At 38.7% G+C, this 26,777-nt stretch overlaps 1 protein-coding gene across 14 annotated transcripts in view; it reads right to left on the reverse strand.

The window, feature by feature from the left end:
• Positions 1–26,777, reverse strand: part of LOC129726407 (sex-lethal homolog) — a 470,782-nt gene that overhangs the window by 248,910 nt on the left and 195,095 nt on the right. For 13 of the 14 annotated variants that reach the window (XR_008728334.1, XR_008728332.1, XR_008728335.1 and 10 more), the window contains 2 exons: positions 26,240–26,529; positions 23,913–24,076 (listed from right to left, as the gene is read on the reverse strand). Coding sequence is in view for 4 of the 14 variants with exons in the window: in XM_055683049.1 (XP_055539024.1) it covers positions 23,913–24,076; positions 26,240–26,529 (454 nt within the window). In the remaining 10 variants the exon portion in view is untranslated. Of the gene's footprint in view, positions 1–2,683; positions 2,779–23,912; positions 24,077–26,239; positions 26,530–26,777 lie in introns of those variants that run through there. The other variant, XM_055683048.1, reaches the window with a different exon arrangement.

The raw sequence follows: 26,777 nt of genomic DNA on the forward strand, positions 1-26,777 counted from the left end.
TAAAATAATAAAAAATAATAAAAAAAGGTTGTCTTATTAACGCGAGGTTCTTAGTTTATGTGACTAAAAATGTTCCTAAATTCACGTAGACTTCTACGTGGGCCATCGGAATGGTTCATCGATTGCGAGAAGATTTCGAATATAAAACTAATTTAAAATATCTCATGATTACTAACTCAACTTAAATTACTCACTAATGCATATATAATAACTTACTCTAAATATGAATGAAAACATCACAAAAGGGCTGAGCCCTGGAAATTCTTCTTTTGCAACTACGGGTACTCCTCGAAAGCGGTTGTGTTTCATTGAGGCTCTTTTGAACAAATCACAAAAACTTCCTCATACTCGTAATGTGTCACAACCAATCTGACACAACGATGCCCTATACGCTCTCCGATCCAAGCGCAGGGAAGGAAGCGAGAATGTAATCGCAGATTTTTTATCACGTTTGTCAGATGGGACATGTCAGGGGCAAGAAAGTGCTCCCCACAGGCAGATAGCAAGGATTACGCGCCAGCAGAAACGCCTGCTAGAGCAGCAGAAAAACACTTCAGATGAATTGAACGGCACAATACAAGATTTGAGTGCCATAGACATTGCGGACATCGCTGAGAACGAGCATGAGCAACAACTCGTCAACATTTCGTATGATGATTTTTCGCAGGCATTATCAGATGGCCTGATACCAAGCGAGACGGTGGAAGTCTCGAATAGAATATTGGATGAGAGGAATACCGAAGTTCGTCTTGTCATTTTGAACAGCCGGACGGCATACAGAGAACTTCAGACACTGTATCAGCTGTCACAAGGACTGAAAGAATACTTAGAGGATGGTGTACTTAAAATAAAAAACAAGAAGGTAGGCGGTTTCGTATTAGACGGCAGCGGAAAATCATTAATCGACTGCCGGAAATTCTTTTCACTGTTTTTAGAAAGTTTCAATAGAAGTCCCACGGCTGTGAAAGCTGCTGGGGTAATTCATTTAATATCATTTAGAAAAATCAAACAACGGGAGATTTTACAAATGATTCAATTTATAGCGGGTGAGCTAAAGAAGCAAATTATACTATATAATGCTGATAGCGAGCGTACGTTAGTTACGCCAGATCAGGTAGAAACAATTTTAAAAGAAATTCACGATGCACCTTTGGGAGGGCACGTTGGAGCGCGACGAATGCGCCAGAGGATTGACACACTGTTTACGTGGGCCACCATGAAACGGTATATCGCGTACTACGTTCGGCAGTGTGATTCCTGCCAAAAGAACAAAATCGGAAGATCAAACAGGATACCGATGCAGATCACCACGACCGCATCGGAGCCATTTGAAAAATTATAGATGGATATCGTGGTGTTACCCGCGTCCGATATGGGAAACCGTTATGGTCTAGTCATGCAGGATGACTTGACGAGATATCTAATTGTCGCTCCAATGGAGAATCAAGAAAGTCAGACGGTATCCAAGACCTTCGTAGAAAATTAATTTGTAAATTCGGTGCCCCGTTGGAACTAGTCACAGACAACGGCGCAAATTTCGTGAGCTCACTGATGAAACAGGTGTGCAAAATTTTAAAGATCAAGAAAATTACTACTAGCCCGTATCATCCACAGACTAACTTGGTAGAGAGATCGAACCGCGAGTTAAAAACGTATTTGAGACAATTTATTGGCGGAAAACCGCACACATGGGACGAATTTTTACCGTTTTTTACGTTCGAATACAATACGTTAGTAAACTCGTCCACAGGATATACGCCGTTCGAATTATTATACGGAAGTACAGCACGCACTCCCACCTCCATTTACAAGCGGAATGGAGTGGACAATTTGATATATGAAACATATACACTAGAGATGAGAAAAATATTTTTTGACCTCCACACAAACGCGAAGGCCAACCTAAAGGATTCAAAAGAAAAGCGCAAGCAAGTGTATGACAGAAAGCAAATGAATGGCAGCCCATGTTTGGCGATTTAGTTTTAGACACATTCCACGCTCTTCTACGCCAAGACATCAAAATTTCAAACTGCATATTTGACCCAGAACTGTTGTGTATGTGAAAGAGGATAAATTGAACTTTACGGAAAACGTTTGTTTCATTTGAATTTACATGCAAAACTTGACTAAATGATTGAATTAAAACACTCATAAAAGATTAATAAAATCAATGTTTTGACACAATTTTTAAAAAATATGCTTGAAATACTATTTTGAAGCTATGGGCATGTGATACATCAGAAAGCAGAGGGTTTTTATGGACGTATTCATGGCCTAAACGCAGTTGTTGTTGCTATTTTGTAGACTCAATTGGTAGGTCATTGAAAAACAGATCCTTTATTATGGTGTCGTGTTACAAAAATAGTATGGGTATTCATGTCGAGCTCGTAAACAAACACCCAGCCGTAAAAATACTCACCTCCATTGATGAGTAATGGAAGATACACAGTTTACGGCTGGGTATTCGTATACGAGCTCGATGTGAAGACCCCTAGTAGTTTTTTTTTCGTATTGTGCAAATGTTACAAACTGTAGAAAAGTAGTATTCAGGATTTTCTTAGAACTCGATGAGACCTTTCTTAGCATATGCTGGTATGTGAAATTGGTGCATTCTACTCAAAGTTACAATGGGGTCAAAGTTATGGTGTCGCCTTACGAAAATTTTATGTGTTTTTTTAAAGTTACCAAAAACGAGTTTTTAAGCTTTTATCAGTGTATATTGATAATACAACATGGAATCATGATGAATAATAGTCATCTGCATCAAATTATATCCACCTAGAAGTGAGAAGTGCGTTTTTCACTGGAATTAGATCATTACATATTCATTGACAATGGAAACTCATGGGAAATTACTAGAATGGTTTTCAGATAACATTAAAAATGTAAAAATATCGTTGTGCTTGAAAATTAAAATAAATTATGGAAACGCGAATATATTATAATTTCAAAGATAGTGTCAAACAGTGTATTTGACTATTTTAACCTCAAATAGTTTTATACTGTTTCTTAAGCCATTGATTCAATTGCTAGGTTTAGTGTCTAGTTTTTCTTTGCTTTTTGGCGTAAATACTGCTATAACCAACCATGTTATTTACTAAAAACACATCAACAATAATCATTGCCACATGACAGAGAATAAAACAGAAACCTCACGTACACTACATATACTTGGTAATGTTTTTACTTCTAGTCAAAAATTGAAAACGTATTATGCCCAAACGATATACCTAAATATTAAACAAGGGAAACTCGTTGGTCTTCAATGCTAAAACCTCCGAAACACGAAAACAACCAGGCCAATTACACTTCACTTCGTTCCTTGGGGACCCAGCAAACAAATTGGTTCATATAACTTGCACTCAACTCTGTTAAGTGAATTCTTATTTGATAAAAAATGACCATATAAGATACATGAAATGCTCCTATGTATACAAATCTGGAGGCTATATACGTGCATTGTAAAAACAAAAGTCTTACGATTTTGTATAACTTCGCAGGCTATTTTAAATGGCCTCATTTGAAACTTAAAATTGCATTCTATACGACTTAGAGGAATGACGCGTTTAACAATTTTATATGACACGATAAATTACTTCATAAATAATCTGATATTGCGTCTTATAGGATTTAAATTTTATACGATATAAGCAAATTTTATGTTGCATCTTAAGTAATTTTAAACTTGGCATGCACATTCGAGCGACTTAGAATTAACATTCTTATACGACTTCTGGTTTGCTGGGGAGTTGCTGAATAATACCTTTTCAACACACGGTGGCGAACTAGCCTGTGGCTGACAGCCACCTTAATAAAGCAATAAAAAAACTTTTCAACATTCATTCAAACTCATCTAGGTATATTATAAATGAACAATATTTCTCACTCAATACCTGATGGTTACGACACTGACTAATATTCCAACACACAAGCCACAACAAACCACATAAAAAAACGGATTCATTCGTGTTTTTCACATATCTTCTCTTACTTTAAGTACATTTTGATATTTTTTTCTTGGAAACCTCAACAAATTTGCAATTTGAGTGCAATTTTGAGTTAGATTGCAGCAGAAAAATCCAAACGAGTTGAGCTACTCGCCGAGGCTTCAGTAAAAGGACCCAATGTTTCATAAAGATACAGCTATTTTTGTTTGCCAGTCGAAAAGTGGAGAGTGAGGAGTAATGGATTTGCATAAACGACTTGTTTCCCTTTGACTTCAAGGAAAACGGTATCAAAAAAGGTTAAAACCTGAATGAGATATAGCTTTTCTATGAAGGAAAACATTCTCAGTGCGATTAGTGGTGAAATAATATAAATCTGAAACGCCCCCATCGACGTAACTTTGAACTAAATGTGAATGTCATAGCATAAACTTATTGATATTAACCTAAACAACAACTTTGCCGAAGATAGTATGACTAAAAACTAATCATGATGCACCTTTTGCAGGAGACTGTTTTGCGTAACGCGACACCATTGACACACCGAAATGTTTTTGGGAACATTTCGCAAAAAGTTTCGTGTTTTCTATGTTGTAATATGTTGGATTTTGTTGGATTTTGTCTCCGGAACAAATGTCTAGAAGGTACCGGGGTTCAAAAACTTACAGCAGAGCAGATATCTGAACGTATGCCATCGAAGGTTGAAAAAGCGAAATTCAGCGATGGTGTCGCGTTACAAAATGTATCGAGTTGCAGTGCATGATACAACTATATAAATTGCTAAACCAACCCGTCATAAAAAAGTACATTTAGTTGACATTTTTTACGACCTATTTAATCATATGTTCTCTAAGCTAATTTTTAATATCCAGCCTAAAATGTACACCAAAGTCGGTTCCTCATGGTGTCGCGTTACGCTGGAATGTGTCTTTAGTGAAATCAGTCCCGACAGGACCAGGTGAAAAGCTCCAGAATATGTGGAGAGGACCTTATGAAGTAGTGGAATTCCCAAGCGAAATGACCACAGTAATTAGAAACGGCAATCGTTTAGAAAAAGTTCATAATAACCGGCTTAAGCGTTATTATGACTGATTATCTGAACTTAAACTATTCTTTCAAGGTTAACGGACAGAATATATTTAATGGAATACGATATTGGATGGCATAAGTTATAATAGCAAGCACCTAAAGCTGTATGAAAAAGTAAAGAGGAAGTAAAATATAGGCGTGAAGAAAGACGAAAAGTCGCCGAAAAAGATGAATGATTTTATTGACGGGAGTCAATAGGTAGAACCAAACGGAAAAAAGTATACTGAAGTAAAGGCGTGAAGAAATGGAATAAGTCGCCGGAAAAGATATACAGTAGGGTGGGGAAAAATGATCGATTTTCCAGAACCAAGTTTTCTTGGTTCCTTTTAGGATCCCAAACAAACCTAAACTTACCTGAAGTCGATTGGTCTTGTCTCCGCTTGGCGCATTGCATTTCAAATTTGTATGAAAATTTATATGGGAAAACCTACTTTTTTGCATTTACCTTTCTTAAGAGCTCCATAATGCTCTAATGATGCACTACATTACGTTAAAGTATAGTATTTTAGATGCCTAACAACTTTGTAGGAGACACTAAAGAGGTAGGATGTCCCTAAGAAGAGCTATTGCTGTTCAAAGTTGAGTATGTCGATTTAAATGCAGAAAATCTTGTTTTCTGCCAACATTACCAATGTGCCGGCGTCAGTAGGATTCCCATCAGAAGTAACCTGTCGTAACGAGTTTATACACTCAGCTGGACCAAACAAACAAATTTAGGTCAATATTCTAGGCGTAAATAGAATCTACAACGTGTTTCAGAGGTTACTTCTGATGGTAATCTGACTGACGCCGGTACACTGGCACACTGTGGGGCAGAACCCAGAAAAGTCGCGACAAAACTAAAAAAAAATTAAATTCAATTTTCATGCCTCATTTTATTTTCTGCTTGCAGTAGACATGTTTTTTTTTATTCTCGCTTATTTTCCTTCGGTCTAGTTCCGCCACTGTTGTGGCCAATCACCGACGCCCAGGGAGGCGACTCCACACCCAGGACCCTAACTCACGACCCGTTTATTAACGGACCGGCGCCAACGGCTTTACTTCGTCATGCGATGGAAGGCGTGATCCCAGAGATTTTTCGCCTCAGAAAATCTCCCGGTGTCGGCTAGGATTGAATCTAGACCAGTTGGGTTGGTTGTGAGTGGATCACGCCACCTCACAACCATCGACACCTATGTCGGCGGTGGGATTCGAACCCAGGCGTCGAGCGTGGTTGGCGGAGACGTTACCAACCACACTAGGCCCCCGCTCATTAAGTAGACATGTTATCGACTGGAAATCATGATAATTCACTTTGAAAAATAATTTAGAAAATGTGCTATAATATCGTGAAAGTGAGGATTTACAAGGCTTGTGAAATGGAAGAAAAAATTTTCACAGATATTTTCCAATAGGGCATACAAATACATAGAAATTAATTAGCTAACTCATATAATCCTCATAAAACAGAGTATAAACTAATAGGTAATGTGATATTATGACAGTTGTGTTGAAAATAGGTTCGTAGCAGGCATAGTGTGTAGAACAAGTTTTTTTTGTAATTTTTCCTCATTTTCGGCAATATGAAAAACATAAAGTTCTACGTTGTTCTGCTATGACACTATTATTGTACTAAAATACATGGTATTGGCTAGTATTAAACCTAAAATCAGCTGCTACTAGTTGCGACTTACTGAGTAATTCAAGTTTTCGCAACGATTGTTTTCATGTCAATTCATGTAAAAAATCGTCAATCAGCAGTGTCCGTATCGATGTTTTTCCTACAATAGGCTTTGCTGATTGCCGGTGTATGCAACACAACCGTGATTGTGTTCGGGGGTCTTTCGAAACTGACGTCCAGTAATATTAAGACCCCTCGGTAATAACTATTAGTACTAGGAAACAGTTTGTTATTGGGTGAACAGTGTTTTAAACAAAAGTATGCGTTTAGTATTCATGTTAAATGGTATAAAATTAAACAAGAGGAGCTCTTAGAAAGGGAACATGGCCAACTAATCTTCAATTGAACAATGTTCCTATTTAAAATATTTTGTCACAGACGACAGCATTGAAATTAAATTTTATATTTATTCTCAAACACGATGACACATCATAAGTTGACTAAAACTATACAAAGTCAACTACAAACTGTCACTAATTTATTTCATGATGACTCGAAAGTTCGAATATATCTGAAATTGTAACATATGTACTTAAGTCCCAGTTAAAATTCATTACTGACATTTTGGGTTTATGAATAATGAAAATAATTTTTCTCGTTAACGGTCAGTCCTACAGTTGTAATATGTTCGACAACTTTATGTCAATTGATGATATAAACAACTTTCCTGAAGAAACAAAATGGCTAGCACCATTTATTCAGAAGATAGATGTCAGCGTCATCTGTAGAAAAAAATTAAAGCTACCTGAATACATTCTTCAATAAGATGTTTTTATGGTGAACAACATTGCCGAAGATATGAACACTGTGGAAACAACGGTTAAGGAGTTATGAGGTTTTGTCGCGCCAACGGATCAATTTGCCCCACTGTGTGGCAGTGTTGGCAGAAAAAATGATTCGCAACATAAATTTCGACATACTCAACTTTGAACAGCTCTAGTATTTTTTTGGAACACCCTAGCTCTTTAGTGTCTCCGGCCAAGTTGTTGGGCATCAAAAAACTTACCGTTTGAAGTCATGAAACCTATGGAGCCATTTTGAGCTCTTTAGAATGGAAAATGCAAAAAAGGTGGTTTTTCCATACAAATCTCCATATAAATTTAAAATGCAATGCGCCAAGCGGAGACAAAACCAATCGACTTGCAATAAATTCAGGATTGTTTGGGGCCCCAAACAGAACACAAAAAACTCTGTTCTGGCTTTCTGCTATCAAGTTTCGTTTTTTCCATATAACGATTCCCCACCCCAATATACAGCCTTTGATGATAATGGTCAAATGGCATGACACATTTGGAAAAATTAAAATACGAATGAAGGCGTGAGGGACGAGGAACCCTGCCGATAACAGTTAAAAAAACAGAAAACTCGGGGAATTTAAATGACTAGAATGACTGGGAAGGTTGTAATGGAAAAAAGAGTTAAGAGAATCTATAAAGGCATTTGTGTTTTTTTTTGCAAAATGCAAATGTTAAGATGAGAAAAAATTATATAGTGAACAAAAGACCTCATGAAAACGAGGCTTGATTAATTTAAAATAGCTAATGGCCCAATAAGAAATAGAAGAAGAAAATCGATTGGGGGTATTGGGAAATTTTGCGTGATGGAGATAACTTAAATGACGGAAAACAATAGAACTAGGAGAGACTATGGACAAGAAGACTTAACCTACCGGACGAAAAGACTGCTAACTTCTAACATCGCGAGTAATTAACCCGAAATGGTTGAGGTGAATGCTGACTGGAAGATTATGTGGTATAATGAGACTTACAGGAAAAACCGGAAACGTTTAGCGAGAAAGTCCGTGATATATCTTCTTTAGAAAGAAAGCGCGGCGAATTAAAAGTATGTGAGAAAAAAGTGTTTTATTGTCTGCTCTACAAGAGTGGAACTTTTACGAATGAGTAAGGAAACAAAATTATGATGGCGGTGGCGAACTGCTTCGGTAGTTCGTCGCTCGTCGTGGTGTTAGTGGTCACCAACAGGCTCGATCGTACATGGGGCAACACGCTGGGCGTATGTTATACAGAAAGGTGGTCATTAATAACTCCTACAGTCCTCCGTAATGAGCACCGACCATTATTGGCCAAGGCCCATGCGCGCCAGCATTTCCCGGAAACGCACGGTACCCAAAGGCTGGGTTAGTGCGTCTGCGATCATTTTATCTGATGGGCAATAGACGAGCTTTAAATCTCCTTGATCGCAGAGATCCTTCACAAAATGCTTCTTGGAGTCAATGTGTTTTGACCGTTTGTTGGTACGCTCCGCTTTCACGAAACTAAGTCAACTCTGATCAATCAAAGAAATAGTTATCGGTTTCCGTTATACTCTACTAAATTTTTTGGAAATAAATATTGAAATTCAGTCCGCAAATATATATTTCGACTGTGACGTACAGTCTTCCTCAGTGCTTATGTGGACTGGTAAAGAGCAAAGCGTAAATCCTGTTTTTTTATTTGTAGTAGGTAAAAATGAAAATTTAGCACCCTTAATTGGAGTTAGGTAGGGAATTATGCGGTCGATTGTTTACCGTACCATGTCTGGGGTTTTTGGGAAGCAGATTGAATAGCCATGAGGGGTGATTACCTGCGTCTTTATTGAGAAGCGTGCATGAGTGTTGTTTATAAATTTCTAAACTTTCAGCTACGTCTAATTTCCATAAATTATTAACGGGGCGGAGGAGGTGAATGTTATCCGAAGTTAGTGGATGTTCCTCGTTAAAAATATGTTCAGCCACTTTTGATTTGAAATGGTGTGGTGGGGCATTTGTTGAAACTTTACTTGCTTTGGTCACTTCTGCGAAATGTTCTTTGAAACGTATCCCTAGGTTACGTTTAGTTTGTCCAATGTAAAACATGTCACTGTGACTGCATGCAATTTTATAAATTCCAGCTTTGTTCAGGGTATCAATAGGGTCTTTGGTAGACCCTAGTTTTGTTTTGAGTTGGGTATTTCTACTAGTGTAGACAATATCCATCCCAAATTTTCTAAATTTTGAACGAAGTGGGCGTGTCAAGTTAACGTCATATTCAACGGCTACCCTTTTCAGATCTTCTGTTATTGGGGTGAGTGTTGTAAAAGATTTCCGAATTTGAGCACGCTTCTTTTTATCGACAATGGCTTGAATGATACTTTCATTGTAGCCATTAAGTTTAGCAATTTCGAAAATATATTCCAGTTCCTTTTGCTTGGCTACTTCACTTAGAGGTAAAGTTTCCATGCGGTGGATCATATGATGGAAGGATGCCATTTTATGCTGGAAGGGATGGTTTGAAGTGTTAGGTATTACCCGTTTTGTATTCGTGGGTTTCCGATTCGTGGTAAATTTTACAAACAGACTAAAGGGGCACCAATAGGGAATCCTCTTTCTCCCTTTCTATGTGAGCTCTTCATGGCAAATATAGAAAGTACATTAGAGAAGAGGAACATCTTACCGATTCGATGGTGGAGGTATGTGGATGATATTTTTTGTATTTTGAAAAGGGCGGATCTTGAAACTTTTTTCATATCCCTTAATAATACCCATAAAAATATAAACTTCACAATTGAAAAAGAACTTAACAACAGACTCCCTTTCTTGGATGTCGTTGTAGTCAGAAAGTCTACGGACTTGGAATTTGAAATTTATCGGAAACCCACGAATACAAAACGGGTAATACCTAACACTTCAAACCATCCCTTCCAGCATAAAATGGCATCCTTCCATCATATGATCCACCGCATGGAAACTTTACCTCTAAGTGAAGTAGCCAAGCAAAAGGAACTGGAATATATTTTCGAAATTGCTAAACTTAATGGCTACAATGAAAGTATCATTCAAGCCATTGTCGATAAAAAGAAGCGTGCTCAAATTCGGAAATCTTTTACAACACTCACCCCAATAACAGAAGATCTGAAAAGGGTAGCCGTTGAATATGACGTTAACTTGACACGCCCACTTCGTTCAAAATTTAGAAAATTTGGGATGGATATTGTCTACACTAGTAGAAATACCCAACTCGAAACAAAACTAGGGTCTACCAAAGACCCTATTGATACCCTGAACAAAGCTGGAATTTATAAAATTGCATGCAGTCACTGTGACATGGTTTACATTGGACAAACTAAACGTAACCTAGGGATACGTTTCAAAGAACATTTCGCAGAAGTGACCAAAGCAAGTAAAGTTTCAACAAATGCCCCACCACACCATTTCAAATCAAAAGTGGCTGAACATATTTTTAACGAGGAACATCCACTAACTTCGGATAACATTCACCTCCTCCGCCCCGTTAATAATTTATGGAAATTAGACGTAGCTGAAAGTTTAGAAATTTATAAACAACACTCATGCACGCTTCTCAATAAAGACGCAGGTAATCACCCCTCATGGCTATTCAATCTGCTTCCCAAAAACCCCAGACATGGTACGGTAAACAATCGACCGCATAATTCCCTACCTAACTCCAATTAAGGGTGCTAAATTTTCATTTTTACCTACTACAAATAAAAAAACAGGATTTACGCTTTGCTCTTTACCAGTCCACATAAGCACTGAGGAAGACTGTACGTCACAGTCGAAATATATATTTGCGGACTGAATTTCAATATTTATTTCCAAAAAATTTAGTAGAGTATAACGGAAACCGATAACTATTTCTTTGATTGATCTCAATCACTCTGCTAAGACGCTCGTTATAGATTTTCTAGAAGTCAACTCTGGTTGTCCTCGAATATGGTTGTCGCCTTGCTAGTGTCTTCGCGGAGCTCATCGAACAGTCTGCGCAACCAGATCAGCTCTTGGGCCGCCTCACTTAGCGAAACATACTCGGCCTCCATTGAGGACAAGCTCACGCAGGTCTATCGCCGACTAACCCATGCAATGGATCCGGAACCAAAGAAAAATATAAACCCTGTAGTAGACCGTCCGCTCACTTGATCGCCGGCCCAGTCGGCGTCGGAGTATCCGACAAGATTTCAGTCACTTCCTGGTTCGAATTTGAGTTGAAACTGTTTGGTCCCCTTTAAGTACCTTGCGACGCGTTTAGCAGCATTCCAATCTCTTTCTGTTGGTCGACTTACGCATCTTCCGAGAAAAGAGACGCACGCCGCGATGTCCGGTCTGCATTTACTGCGACGTACAAAAGGCCACCAACTAGACTTCGATGTCTTGTTGCATCCGTTAACTCGATTTCGCGCATATATCCTGATTCCATAGGTGTTTTCGATGCGTTACATTCGCTCATCTCAAACTTGGTCAGCAGCGTCTCGATATAGCCAGTCAAACGTATACTGTAGTACCCCTCATCGCGCAGAACTTCCAATCCCAGGAACCGACGGACTGGTCCTAAATTGGTTGCTTTAAATGCGTCACGAAGGGCGGCATAAACGGCGCGTATAACGCTCTCAATATTACAACCCACCAGTACTGCCCATAATCGCATATTTGTAACATTTGCAAAATTGGTTGTTCGAGCAATTCGCACTTTTATATTTTGACCTTAAATGCATTGTTACTAATATATTCTCGCAAATAGACACTTTAACTAAACTTAGTATCATGAAGAAAGCACTACTTTACACTATGTATACATTGAATATTACTTTTGAAGTCAAATTGGTTGAAATTTTTGCAATGATACATTTATGCCGTCACTTTCAAGCTACTTTTGGAATATATCACATGGAAAAAGAAGTTTTTCATGTATTCAACAAGCATGAGCTGAACATCAGAAACAGATCACCGGTGGTTGGTTACCGGACCAGAATAACTTCCGAGTTCCAAAGGATGCAGATGTGGATTTGGATGGAAACTTTTTCGACAAAAAAGTTGAAAAAGTTAAGTAGTGTGACAATTATGCTGTTATTTACGCTATGTGACAAAACAACTTGGTATTTTTTACGACTTTTTTCACACAAACATAAGCATATTTTTCCAGATGTAAAAAGTACATACTATTCTAAGCATTTCCCAATAAAAAGCACGAAATCCATAAAATGTCGAATGTTACAATTATGCGATCACAGGCAGAGTAAGTCGTCGACATACACCAGCAGAATAACCGTCTTGTTTCGGTCTTTTCGTAGATACAAGCAAGGGTCGGCACTGTTTGAACTTCAAACGAGTTAGAACTTGATGCAGCGCACGATTCCAGCAGCGAGCACTCTGTTTGAGCCCATAAATGCTCTTCTTGAGACAGCAAACAAAAGCCTCCTTGCCTGCAGCTTCATACCCGGGAGGTTGACGCATATATACCACCTCCTCCAACGTTCCAACGTTCGTAACTCGTCGACGCGCGAGGAGTGAGTTACCGAAATTGTTTGTAAACAAGATAGAATGGCGAGCGCACGGCGCACCACTCTCAGTAGACTTAGATTAAGTGTTCTAAAATAGAGACAGGCCGAGAAAAGGCCATTAGGGAAATAAGGATAGGTAGCTATTTCACGAGGGAAAATTGTCTCTCGCGAAATACACTCTAGGGTTAGCAGTAAGTTCACAGGTAAACCTTAAATCATTTGTTAAGTAAATGAGATTCCGTACGGTCCGCGCTGGTACGTACAGGAATTTCGTGTCGGGTTAAGTTTTATTTTTCGAAGGTATCACAATTCCTGGTAGGGCAACAGGAGTTGCCCTACAAGAGACAGAAAAAGTGTAGTCCAGAAAGTCAAATAAAACATTTACGGTGTCAAAAGTGTCGTTTGAGTGTAGCTACACCGCGAAAACAAAAACGACATTAGTTAATAAGTGTTATTTTTTTTTCTTCATTTTCAAGGTTTTCAAAGTAAAATTTAGTATAAGTGCTTGGTATTAACATGTTTGAGTTCATATTTGTAACACACAATTCGTTTGGAAAACAATAGAATATAATTTGTCTCTGCTTACAAAATGGCTGACAAACTGCTGAATGAAAATTAGTTATTTTTTCTATTTTCTTGCAGAAATTTGGAAAATTCATATCATCCTTATTCATAGCATGTTGTAGTTATTCGTGAAAGATATTAATAATGGAATAAATGGTCGGCGTGCGACCAGACCGAACCAAGCGCCAAAAACATTATTTTGAGTAATCGGCGATCAAAGTTTACTCACGGCGTATGCTTCCTGCAAGCTGCTGCAGAGAAATTTTGTTATAATACCATTATAAACTGTTCAAATGATTTCGTTTTTTCATGAAAGATAGATTATCAATTTTAACATCTACTAGTGTTGAAAACTCAATTTTCAAAAAAACGGCGCTTGGTTCGGTCTGGTCGCACGCCGACCAAATATGATAATGACAAGAAACAAATGCAAAAATATACCAGAGGGGTTCCATTATACCATTATACGCATACTGTACCTATGTAAGGCATAGATTGATATGACATTGAAATTTTCCAATTTAACTTTAATAAAAAATGTTTAATTCCATTACCGTGTTTCACTTTCAAGTTGTAAGTTAATTTACCTACTGCTGCTGTTGAAGGTTTTAATAAAAATAAGCGAAATGACAGAAACTGTAAAGTAGTTTTCATTGAAACTGAACAGGAGAGAAAAGTGTTTTTTTATTGCGCTAAGCAGGGATGTTATCTGCTCAATTCCAGTGCACAAAGAGTCAACTTTTCGTTTTTCACATTTTTTTTTCTTCATCTATAGTTTATTTGACACGGCACAAATACAATTCAATGTTTAACGGCGCCAATTATATCTGGTAGCTTACTTTCTAAAGTATCTTAATAACTAAAAGCAAATTTTTTATCCTCGCTGCCGACTACGAGCTGAAACTAAATCTAACTTAAAGCTAGAATATTTTGCATTAAAAGCACAGGTTTGCTGTTTGATGGTTTTCATTGCCATAGGTAAGCAGCATATTAAATTTGTTCCGCTGCTGGGCCAAGATATTACGGACTGGCATATTGGGTTGTTTCCATCGGGCCTTGAGAGTATCGTGCGGGTCTGATTGCTGTTTCCGGATCCGGGGTCTTAACGTGTTCTTGTCGTTTGGTTGGATGTAGGCGGAAGGGGATAGGACTAAACTGGGGCGTGGATGGATTTCAGGAAAAAGTATATAAGGGACATGTAGGATAGGTCACGGCTCGCCAAGACATCACGAACAGGAACAGCCGGCTGCCTACCTTCGGCCTGCAGGGAAGCTATTAATCTAGACCTGGCGTCACGGTGTACAGGGCATGACCAAACAACGTGCTCTATGTCGTGATAACCTTCACCACAGGCACAGATACCACTCTCCCCGAGCCCAACACGACGGAGATGCGCGTCAAATCTATAGTGATTGGACATAAGCCGGGACATCACGCAAATGAAATCCCGACCTACATCCAACCCCTTGAACCACGGGTTCGTCGATACCTTGGGGATTATGGAATGTAACCACCTTCCCAGTTCCCCCTTGGTCCAAGAATTTTGCCAACTGATGATCGTATTCTGACGTACAAATGCGAAAAATTCATTAAAGGCAATTGGTCTTACATAAATATCACCGTTTGTTGCGCCCACCTTAGCCAAAGAGTCCGCTTTCTCATTACCCGGTATCGAGCAGTGAGAAGGGACCCACGCTAAGGTAATCTGAGTAGATTTTTCGGATAAAGCACTCAGATGTTCCCGTATTTTCCCCAGGAAATACGGAGAGTGCTTAACATCTTTCATCGATCGGAGAGCCTCAATGGAACTGAGACTGTCCGTAAAGATGAAATAATGGTCCGTGGGCATTTTTCGATAATCCCTAGGGTGTACTGAATTGCAGCTAATTCTGCGACGTAAACAGAAGCAGGATTATCGAGCTTATGGGAGACGGTTAAATTGTTATTGAAGATACCGAAGCCAGTGGACCCATCAAGAAGTGATCCGTCAGTGTAGTACATATTGTCGCAGTTGATGTTTCGATATTTATTGGAAAAAATTTTAGGGATCTGCTGCACGCGTAAATGATCCGGGATTCCACGAGTTTCTTCTATCATGGATGTATCGAAAAAAATCACAGGAGGCTTGTGTGCAAAGCCACGATCGCGAGGATGAAGTAGAATACTTATACACAGCTCTACTAACGGCTGCACATTAACCTACGGCCGGGCGAAACGGTCCACGCCGCTTTTCGCGTTTAGCCTGGCAGAGGCCTAATGTGCACGGCCAACACAATAGAAAGGTGTTTTCGCATTGAAAATTACACACGGCTTTACTGGAGTAAGTGTTGGCAAATGCATCTACCGCTAATACCGCCGCTATCGTACGAAAGCGCTTCGTTTCATGTGGGGAATAATATCAACAACGAAAAATGACGCGCGTCTAAGCACACCCGAACTGTTTCGCCATGTCGCTTCCATTTACTTCCTTATAACATCCGCCTCATGGAAGTACCGGCTGCACCTACCGCTGAGGCTGTTACCATACTGCTACTGGTATCCAAAACTATCAACTCTTCAAATTAAGTGTTTTATTTGTCCTCAAAAGAACAATTGTTCAATTCCATATCGAATATAATGCAATCGCATCTCTGTAATATTACCGACAGTAATATTCTTCTGAACAAAATGATTCAACTTTTCCATTAGAGCAAGTTCCGGCTGATGTACGGCAAAAATTTCGCCCGATCGCTCGCGTTGGCGTTCAGCCTGGCAGAGGCTTGAGACGTGGTGAACAACCACAGGGCAAGTGATTTGTTTAATTTGAAGGCAACCACAGGCGCAACCCGGACGATCCATCCAAGCTCACCTTCCGACTAATGAATGTGACTAGTTTTCCCAGAAACACTCTTTTATAGCCGAAGGGTGCTACGAAATAGACCACGCCCTATCAGTTCAGTTGTTCCATTCCCTAATGTTGTTCAGACAAATTATTCCACAATTCGAATTTGACTTTTGTATCCAGCGAATAAACACCGATGGTGCTCTCACACAACTTGGCTCTCACACAACTTGGCAGCTGGGAAACGACGAAATTCTGTTTATGCTGATTGTTTGAATCGACTTCATATTAGCTCTGCATAGTCGAACTAACTACTTTTGTGAATGCGTTCTAACAGGGCAGTTTATTATTCAATGTTGGTTTTGCTGATCGCAGCCTTTGCGCTGCCCCTACAGGGCGGGTTTACTAAATAAAGTGAAAATTAGACAACTACAACAAAATTTTAATGCATCCCGCACAGAATGTCTGCTTGTGTTGATGCCAGAAAATTATTAACCTTCAATTATTATTTCAAAATCGGTTGCTAATTACAACCTTTGAGCTGCCTTAACATTGGGTGAATTAAGATATACGGACAACATGCACTGTGGAAGCTATTTCACATTCAGTAAATTAGACGGGTGCGACAAATTTAAATTGCTAGGATGCAACACAGAATGCTTGTTTGCGTTGACAAAAATTATTAACTTTCAATGACTTGTTTATTTGCCTTGAAAAAAGCATTTTGATTTCCGAAATTGGATTTCCTGATGGCAATCTTCATGCTGCCCCAACACGGGGGGAATAATGGCTGTCTGGCGACACACGCTGGGAAAAACCGCGCTGCTCCTGAGACGTGATGACCAACCACAGGGCTAGTGCTGTTGCTAAGGAAGGACGACTGCTGTTGTCGCTGTCTAGAACTATAATGAGCGGCTCCGGCTGAAACAGGCTCTTATATAGGCCGAATAGCATGTTTTCAATTGCAAGGTATATGATCCTGTCGACCGTGCTTGGGAAGCAAGCATATAACGACCAATCAGAGGTCGAATTTTTCGATTTGACAAGGCTTGACTATTTTCAATAGTACAATATTGTGAATAATAAAATTACAATTATCTTATTTTGGGAAGAATCTTAGAAGATTTTCCAATCTATTGCTGCAAGAACGAAGGAAATCCATCGAATACTAACCGATTTATTAGCATTTGAAATTGGACATATTTTTCACTTTTTTCGGTTTTAGATTTTCATTTCACATCCCTATGTAGCCGAACTTCCTGAGAGAAGTATTCTACTTCAAAACACAGTAGAATCAGAAGAATTTGATAAGTCGACACGATTTGGAATATTCGAAGAAGGGTTAATATTTTGGGACATGTGATTGAAATACAATGTCATAAAACGGGTTTGAGAATTAAGTTCGATTAACCTTTCAAAATTTTCAATCACGGGACGGTTCAAGACCTCACATTTGATAAGAATACGAGAAGACAGGCTCCAGAAGCGGGTTTTCAATGGTAGTACTCCAGCTAAGATCTCCAAACTCATCGTATGGGTCGATTGCATGCAACCCAAGGCGATACGCAAACAACGATATTGTATTCGCTCCAGTTTGATCAAATGTGTGTTTGCTGCGGAGCGGAAGCAGAAACACCCGTACTCAATGACAGACAATATCGTTGTTTGGTAAAGCCTTATAAGGTCTCCTGGGTGGGCTCCCCACCATTGTCCGGTTATTGTACGAAGAAAATTCACTCTTTGTTGACATTTTTTCATCAGATACCTCACGTGACAACCCCAGGTGCTTTTAGAGTCGAACCAGACACCAAGATATTTGTGTACCAAAACCTGAGAAATCGTTTTACCCATTAATTGTGTTTGAAGCTGAGCAGGTTCATGCTTCCTAGAAAAAACTACTATCTCAGTCTTCTCCGGAGAGAATTCGATACCTAGCTGTAAAGCCCAAGCAGACAAATTGTCCAAGGTATCTTGCAATGGTCCTTGCAAATCGGCAGCTTTGGCTCCTGTAACAGAGATTACACTGTCGTCTGCAAGTTGTCTTATCGTGCATGAATTTGCCAGACATTCGTCGATGTCATTTACATAAAAGTTGTAAAGAAAGGGGCTTAAACATGAGCCCTGGGGAAGACCCATGTAGCTAATGCGAAAAGTTGCCAAATCGCCGTGCGTAAAATGCATGTGCTTTTCGGACAACAAATTGTGCAAAAAATTGTTCAAAATTGGAGAAAATCCTTGTCGGTGAAGTTTACCCGAAAGAATGTCAATAGAAACGGAATCAAAAGCCCCCTTAATGTCCAAGAACGCAGACGCCATTTGTTCTTTGCGAGCATACGCCAGCTGAATATCTGTTGAAAGCAACGCAAGACAATCATTCGTCCCTTTGGCACGGCGGAAGCCAAATTGAGTATCTGATAGTAGACCATTTGATTCGACCCAATGGTCTAAACGACGGAGTATCATTTTTTCCATCAATTTCCGGATACAGGATAGCATTGCAATCGGCCTATAAGAGTTGTGATCAGAAGCTGGTTTCCCTGGTTTTTGGATGGCGATCACCTTCACTTGCCTCCAATCCTGCGGTACAATGTTTTGCTCCAGGAACTTATTGAACAAGTTCAACAAGCGCCTCTTGGCATTGCCGGGTAGATTCTTCAACAAGTTGAATTTGATTCTATCTAACCCAGGCGCGTTATTGTTACAGGACAGGAGGGCAACTGAAAATTCTGCCATCGTAAAAGGTGATTGTATCGCGTCGTGGCCCGGAGACGCATCGCGAACAATGTTTTGCTCAGGAACAGAGTCCGGACATACTTTCCTGACAAAATCAAATATCCACCGACTTGAAGACTCCTCGCTTTCGTTGACCGTTACGCGATTCCGCATTCTTCGGGCTGTGTTCCAAAGAGTGCTCATCGATGTCTCCCTCGACGTCTCGTTCACGAACCGACGCCAATATCCGCGTTTCTTTGCTTTAGCCGAACTTTTAAGCTTGGTATTAAGCTCCGAATACCGTAAATAGTCGCCAGGTATACCTCCCTTCTGGTAGGCCTTGAACGCGTCGGAACTTTGCGTGTAGACATCGGAGCACTCTTGGTCCCACCACGGAGTGGGAGGCCGTTCTTTGATCGTTACGCCGGGATATTTCTTCGTTTGGGCTTGCAACGCGGCGTCGAGAATCAAGCCCGCGAGGAGGTTGTATTCTTCAAGTGGTGGATGATGTTGAATCGACTCGACCGCTTTTGAAATCATTTCCTCGTATAACTTCCAATCGACATTCCGTGTGAGGTCATACGGAATGTCAATTGGTCGCATGCGAGTCGACCCGTTATTAATTGAAATAAGAATAGGCAAATGGTCGCTACCGTGAGGATCAAGGATTACCTTCCATGTGCAATCCAACCGTAGCGACGTCGAACATAAGGATAGAACCAAAGGGCTTGGGCGCGCTGGCGGTTTCGGGATACGTGTCATTTCACCGTTGTTTAAAATAGTCATGTCGAAGTCATCGCAAAGGTTATAGATGAAAGAGGAGCGGTTATCATTGTATGGGGAACCCCAAGCCACGCCATGAGAGTTGAAGTCTCCCAAAATCAAACGTGGCGAGGGAAGAAGTTCTATTAAATCAAAGAGCAGCCGTTGCCCAACCTGTGCTCTGGGAGAAATATATATTGAGGCAATACAAAGCTCTTTACCTTGTATTGTCATTTGACATGCGACAACTTCGATGCCTGGAAGCGAGGGGAGGTTAATACGATAGAAAGAATAGCACTTTTTAATCCCTAAAAGTACTCCTCCATATGGGGTGTCTCGATCAAGGCGAATAATATTAAAATCATGGAAGTTGAGATCAATATTTGAAGTAAGCCAAGTTTCACAAAGGGAAAATGCATTGCATTTGTTTTTATTTATCAAAACTTTAAACGAATCAATTTTTGGTAAAATACTTCTACAATTTAACTATAAGACAGAGATAGAATCCTTCATATACGCAGTTGAATTAGGCATCGAAGGATACAATCGCTGCAAGGAGGGGCCATTGGGCAGTCAACTGCTTCAAAAATGATCTAACTGTTGGGAGGAATGCTGTAAGAAAAATTTTAATTGGATTGGGTATATTGAAATTTTCAAAAATCCAGTCCACAATGTCAGAAAATTTCACTAATCCAGAGTTTGTTTCATCAACTGGATGTGCAAAAGGAACAACTGGGGTTTTAGATGTTCCTGGCAGTACTGGGAACTCCTTCTGGGACTTTAAATTTGCAAGCCCAGGAGGAGTTTGCTTCGGTTTTTCCGCAGCACTGTTTGGTTTGTTCGTACTTTTCATTACACTTTGGGAAATCTTAGGACCTTTACGGGGAAGTTTAGGAGAAGAAACATTTTTCCTCTTCCTAGACTCCCCAGGATTGGCATAGGATGTTCCCGCTGATGAATCGTCAGAATCGGTTTCATCGGAGGGCAACAGATCAAAGGGGTTCGATGTTATGGTAGAAGTGGTCACGGTCTTCTTCAGCATCTCAGCGTAAGAACGCTTTGAACGCTCCTTAAGTGACCGCTTGATTCTATCTCTGCGCTGCATGTACACCGGACATGTGGAGAGCTTATGCTGGTTTTCCCCACAGTGAATACATTTTTCAGCATTAACACTGCAAGAATCTTCCGCATGAGTCTCCCCACACTTGCTACATCGTGCCTTATTGCAGCAGTAGGCGGCTGTGTGGCCTAACTGCTTGCAATTGGTGCAATTCATAACACGGGGTACATACAATCGCACAGGCAGACGAACCCGGTCGATCGAGACGTGGCTAGGGAGTGCAGATCCGGCAAACGTAACGCGAAACGAGTCTGACGGAGTGTAAACTTTTTTACCGCCGACGAGAGACATGGACCGCAATTGCTTACAATCCAAAATCTTCGCCTGTGTTTCGGTATTTTTGAAGCAACCGGTTGCGCTTTTTAGGATACACTCGACAGACAGACTCGAATCGGTTATGACACCGTCGATCTCCACGTCTCGTGCGGGTATGTAAACGCGATACTCGCGTGTGAAGAGCTCAGAGCAAGCGATAGCATTGGCCTGTGCCAGATCACTGACCACGACACGGAGCTTGTTAGGTCGGACCTTGGAAATTTCGGTCACGGCCTTGTACCCCTTCGTCAGGTCTTTTGAAATTTGCAGTATGTTTAATCGCTTTGAATTCACTCCTGCCTTTGGACGAAAATAAACAGTATAGCTGCCCTGTTGAGATCCGTCCGGGTAAAGCCTGGGGCGAGAAGGGACTGGAGAATGAACAGGGGAGGGGGTAACAGAAGGGTCAGGGTCAGGGGGGTTCGGGGATGGTGGCACGGGAGGCGAGGGATCTATATCCATCGCGCTAAATGTAGCGCACTAGCGAACTAGCGCCGACAAGAACACGTACCTCTTTACTTCTTCCTTCCAGCAGTGGTTGTCCGATCGTTCGAAGCTGCACCCAAAGCAGCCAGTAGCACCAGTACAGCAGCACCAATACAGCCACCAGCAGTGAGCCGGGTGTGAGATCACTCAGCACAGCGACACGGACTCGACTGTCAACTGATGGCCTTGAATAATACACTCTTTTGTTTGGCTATTCGTACACACGGACCGGATTGTAATAGAACGACCACTTTGCACGTCCGTTCCTGTCGAGTGTTCGACGCGGAATGTGTTTTTTCACATTGAGAAGAACGTCTGCAGCCTTGAGAAACTCACCAGCACAAAGAGGAATGACGAGAACGAAAAAAGAGATATGATAGTGCACAATTTCACTCTTTGTTTCTCTTTGTACTGAGAAAGTGGTTACGTTGCATGCCGCAAGCGCTAGAGCATGAGACAAAAATACAAGCGTACTCTCATCTCTATAATCCTTAATGGTAATGTGGTAATTACCACTGTCAAAGGCAATGTGTATGAAACCGGGAATTACTGTGTCTAGAATTCTCGTGTGTTTTGTGTTTGTCATTATTACATCAATATATTTTTTGTTTTGTTACAATATTATTGAAAAAAAAAACAGTATAGGTAACTTTCATTGCAATTAAGAGATATTGTTTTTTTTAAATTGAAATGTTTGTTGGTTTTGTGATGAGAACGTATCAGAGCTTAGAAATATGATGATGTGCTTTAGCTTTGCTCCTGCGTTTTAACCTTCTCGCGGGGGCATTTTCCAACCTCATCATTTATTTACACGTTGTACTCAGTGATGCCATGTTTGCATCTGTATTTTTAAGCTCAAAATATCACCTTGATAAAATTTCGAAAAGCTTGTTTAACATATATCATAATTCATTCATGCACACGCTTATACGAAGCATATAAATATAACAAACAGGCTTCGAAATGGTCAAGGTAGAAACACTTTTCACTGCGATAATCGTTTTCTTTTTCCTCTGACGGTGGCAAGGCTCGCTGTCTAAATACATTCATGAACAAACATGTCAAACGAGTACACGCCACCACGACGTTTTTTTTTCCTCGAACGTATTTTGATATTTACGAGCAAAAGCCTGCTGTGGCGTACGCTAAGGAAGCGAAATCAAATGAAAGTATTGACTGTTTACAAGCCTGATAATAAAACAAGTCTCACAAAATTTGAGTTAATTTTTTTACTGTATCAAAAAGTTTAATTTGCGATTAGGAAAACTAAAAAAATCCGTATAAATCTGTATTATTTCCAGAAAATCTGTAATCTGTATATGCAGATATCTGTATGGAAAAGACGTAGAAATACTGTATAAATACAGATAAAACTGCACATGTGGCATCACTGGTTGGACTGAGCACGCCAGCGCGAGTGGGAGAATGTGAGAATAATTTTCTATTCGAAAAATAGCAATACTAATAACCAGCACGTCGCACAAACCAAAGTATGATTCACAAAGTTCCGCAAAGAGCAACTTTGTGTAGAGGAACAATGTACTTTCTCTTTGTGTAGGTTTCTCAATCGTCTGTGCACTCAGCTCAAGAAAAAAGTCATAGCAACAAAGAGAAGAGCACACGACTTGAAAACAGAGCAGCTAGTCAGAATTTCATTTTTCTCTTTTTTCCTCTGAGGAGAAGCCATCCCTGGCGCTAAGAATTCAGCGCAATTTCATACATTATTTTTATTCATCTTGGCGATATATTTAGTGTTAAATAATGTTCAGCTTATATTTTTATGAGTTTTTAAGAATATTTTACAACAAATTCGTAAATTAACTTTACCTCTACGCCGTATATAATAAGTTGAAATTTTGAGACATGAGACGTCCTAGACAATCGATTATTATTTTTTATGGGAATTAATCAAGCAACGAACTAAATTTTCATATTTTAAGTTAACCTTCCATGCTTTTCTACTGATTATTTCGATCAAAAAAAGCGAAATGACGAAAGCTATGAAACAATTTTTGTCGAAACAGAGCCTAATTTTGACTTAAAATATGTTGATAACTGAATATAAATAAAATAATATTTTACTAATTTGTAATGAGTGATTAGCGTAGGCAACTACAATGTTTCTATAATTAAATCAATAGGGATTGTTTCGCATTCGTACTCTACCTCGATTATTGTGTACGATTGAGTTATACGAAGGAACGTAGAGTGCTGCCTTAGCTCTTCCGTGGTCATCTGCTACCCGAACATTTAAAGGTTGAGTACCACCCTGGGGTATTACATTGTTTAAGGCTGATATCGCTTCCTGTGCTTCCTCTCGTTTACTGAACCTTTAAAGACAAAAAAAAAAACAAAAAACTAATATATATATATAATATATATATATATATATATATATATATATATATATATATATATATATATATATATATATATATATATATATATATATATATATATATATATATATATATATATATATATATATATATATATATATATATATATATATATATATATATATATATATATATATATATATATACAGCACTCGTGCGCTAATTGCACGAAAGATGCAGTGCAACTAGCGGATGGGCTTTTTAATTGCATGAACTCAAAACTGTCAAAAATTTTTAGGGGTAGCGCTAATGTTTGGTTTTCGTGTATCCGTTTACGAACCAATTTCGAACCAGTCAGATTTTTTCATACATTGCAACTTTGTTGGAGTTGGATATATATATATATTGGATATACTGCCTGTAATCGCATAATTGTAACATTCGACATTTTATGTATTTCGTGCTTTTTATCGGGAAATGCTTAGAATAGTATGTATTTTTTACATCTGGAAAAATATGCTTATGTTCGTTTGAAAAAAGTCGTAAAAAATACCAAGTTGTTTTGTCACATAGCGTAGATAACCGCATAATTGTCACACTACTTAGCTTTTTCAACTTTTTATTAAAAAAGTTTCCATCCAAATCCACATCTGCATCCTTTGGAACTCGGAAGTTATTCTGGTCCGGTAACCAACCACCGGTGATCCGTTTCTGATGTTCAGCTCATGCTTGTTGAATATATGAAAAACTTCATTTTCCCTGTGATATATTCCAAAAGTAGCTTGAAACTGACGGCATAAATGTATCATTGCAAAAATTTCAACCAATTTGACTTCAAAAGTAATACTCAATGTATACATAGTGTAAAGTAGTGCTTGCTTCATGATACTAAATTTAGTTAAAGTGTCTATTTGCAAGAATATATTAGGAACAATGCATTTCAGGTCAAAATATAAAAATGCGATTTGCTCGAACAACCAATTTTGCAAATGTTACAAATATGCGATTATGGGCAGTATATATATATATATATATATATATATATATATATATATATATATATATATATATATATATATATATATATATATATATATATATATATATATATATATATATATATATATATATATATATATATATATATATATATATATATATATATATATATATATATATATATATATATATATATTAGGGTGGGGAATCGTTATATGGAAAAAACGAAATTTGATAGCAGAAAGCCAGAACCAAGTTTTTTTTGTTCTATTTGGAGCCCCAAACAATCCTGAATTTATTGGAAGTCGATTGGTTTTGTCTCCGCTTGGCGCATTGCATTTTAAATTCATATGGAGATTTGTATGGAAAAACCAACTATTTTGCATTTTCCATTCTAAAGAGCTCAATGGCTCAAACCATAGGTTTCATGACTTCATATGGTAGGTTTTTTGATGCCTAACAACTTGGCCGAAGACACTTAAGAGCTAGAGTGTGCCAAAAAAATACTAGAGCTGTCCAAAGTTGAGTATGTCGAAATTTATGTTGCAAATCATTTTTTCTGCCACCACTGCCAGTGTACCGGCGTCAGTCAGATTGCCATCAGAAGTTACCTCTGAAACACGTTGTAGATTCTATTTACCCCTAGAATATTGACCTAAATTTGTTTGCTTGGTCCAGCTGAGTGTATAAACCCGTTACGACAGGTTACTTCTGATGGGAATCCTACTGACGCCGGTACATTGGTAATGTTGGCAGAAAACAAGATTTTCTGCATTTAAATCGACATACTCAACTTTGAACAGTTATGGCTCTTCTTAGAGACATTATAGCTCTTCAGTGTCTTTTGCAAAGTTGTTAGGCATCTAAAATACTATACTTTAACATAAAGTAGTGCATTATTAAGCTCTCTAGAATGGCAAATGCTCTAGAAAGGCAAAATTTAGGGCTGAGCACCTTGACTTTTTCAACATCGATTTTTTTGGGACACCCTAATATATATATATATATATATATATATATATATATATATATATATATATATATATATATATATATATATATATATATATATATATATATATATATATATATATATATATATATATATATATATATATATATATATATATAAACACTTGAAACATGAATACTAACCGTACAAACGCAACACCTCTGGGATGACCAGTCAATTTATCTCTTAGAATATTTTTTTGCACTATTGTTCCATATTTGCCAAAAATGATATCTAATTGTTCTTCAGTTATCGTCCTTGGGAGATTTGTTATATACAGATTTGTTTCCTTAATTTCTTCGCTTTGTGGGCGGGCATACGAAACTTTAAGTCGTTTGTTCCGTACTGTGTAGCCATTTAAACATCTGATAGCACGTTGTGCTGTTTCCTCGGATAAAAAATTTATAAAACCAAAGCCAAAACTGTAACCAGTCTGAAAATTGATAATTAAGATGTAAATGTTATAATTGCAATCAATCTAATCAGAATTCAAGTAGGTACAATACGTAGTATTAAATAATGTCTTAAGGTTTTTGGAAACTTCGGATTACAAGTAAAGTGACCAGATGTTTAGAACTCAAACGTGGGACACCAGTTCAATTCCACCGTGGGAGGGGAGTTGGGTATTTTCGGTTTTTTTTTTGCAAAATTGATTCTAGAGCTTTTTTTGCAAAAAAAAAA

Source organism: Wyeomyia smithii, chromosome 3 (genome assembly GCF_029784165.1).
Source record: "Wyeomyia smithii strain HCP4-BCI-WySm-NY-G18 chromosome 3, ASM2978416v1, whole genome shotgun sequence".
In the NCBI taxonomy this organism is placed as follows: domain Eukaryota; kingdom Metazoa; phylum Arthropoda; class Insecta; order Diptera; family Culicidae; genus Wyeomyia; species Wyeomyia smithii.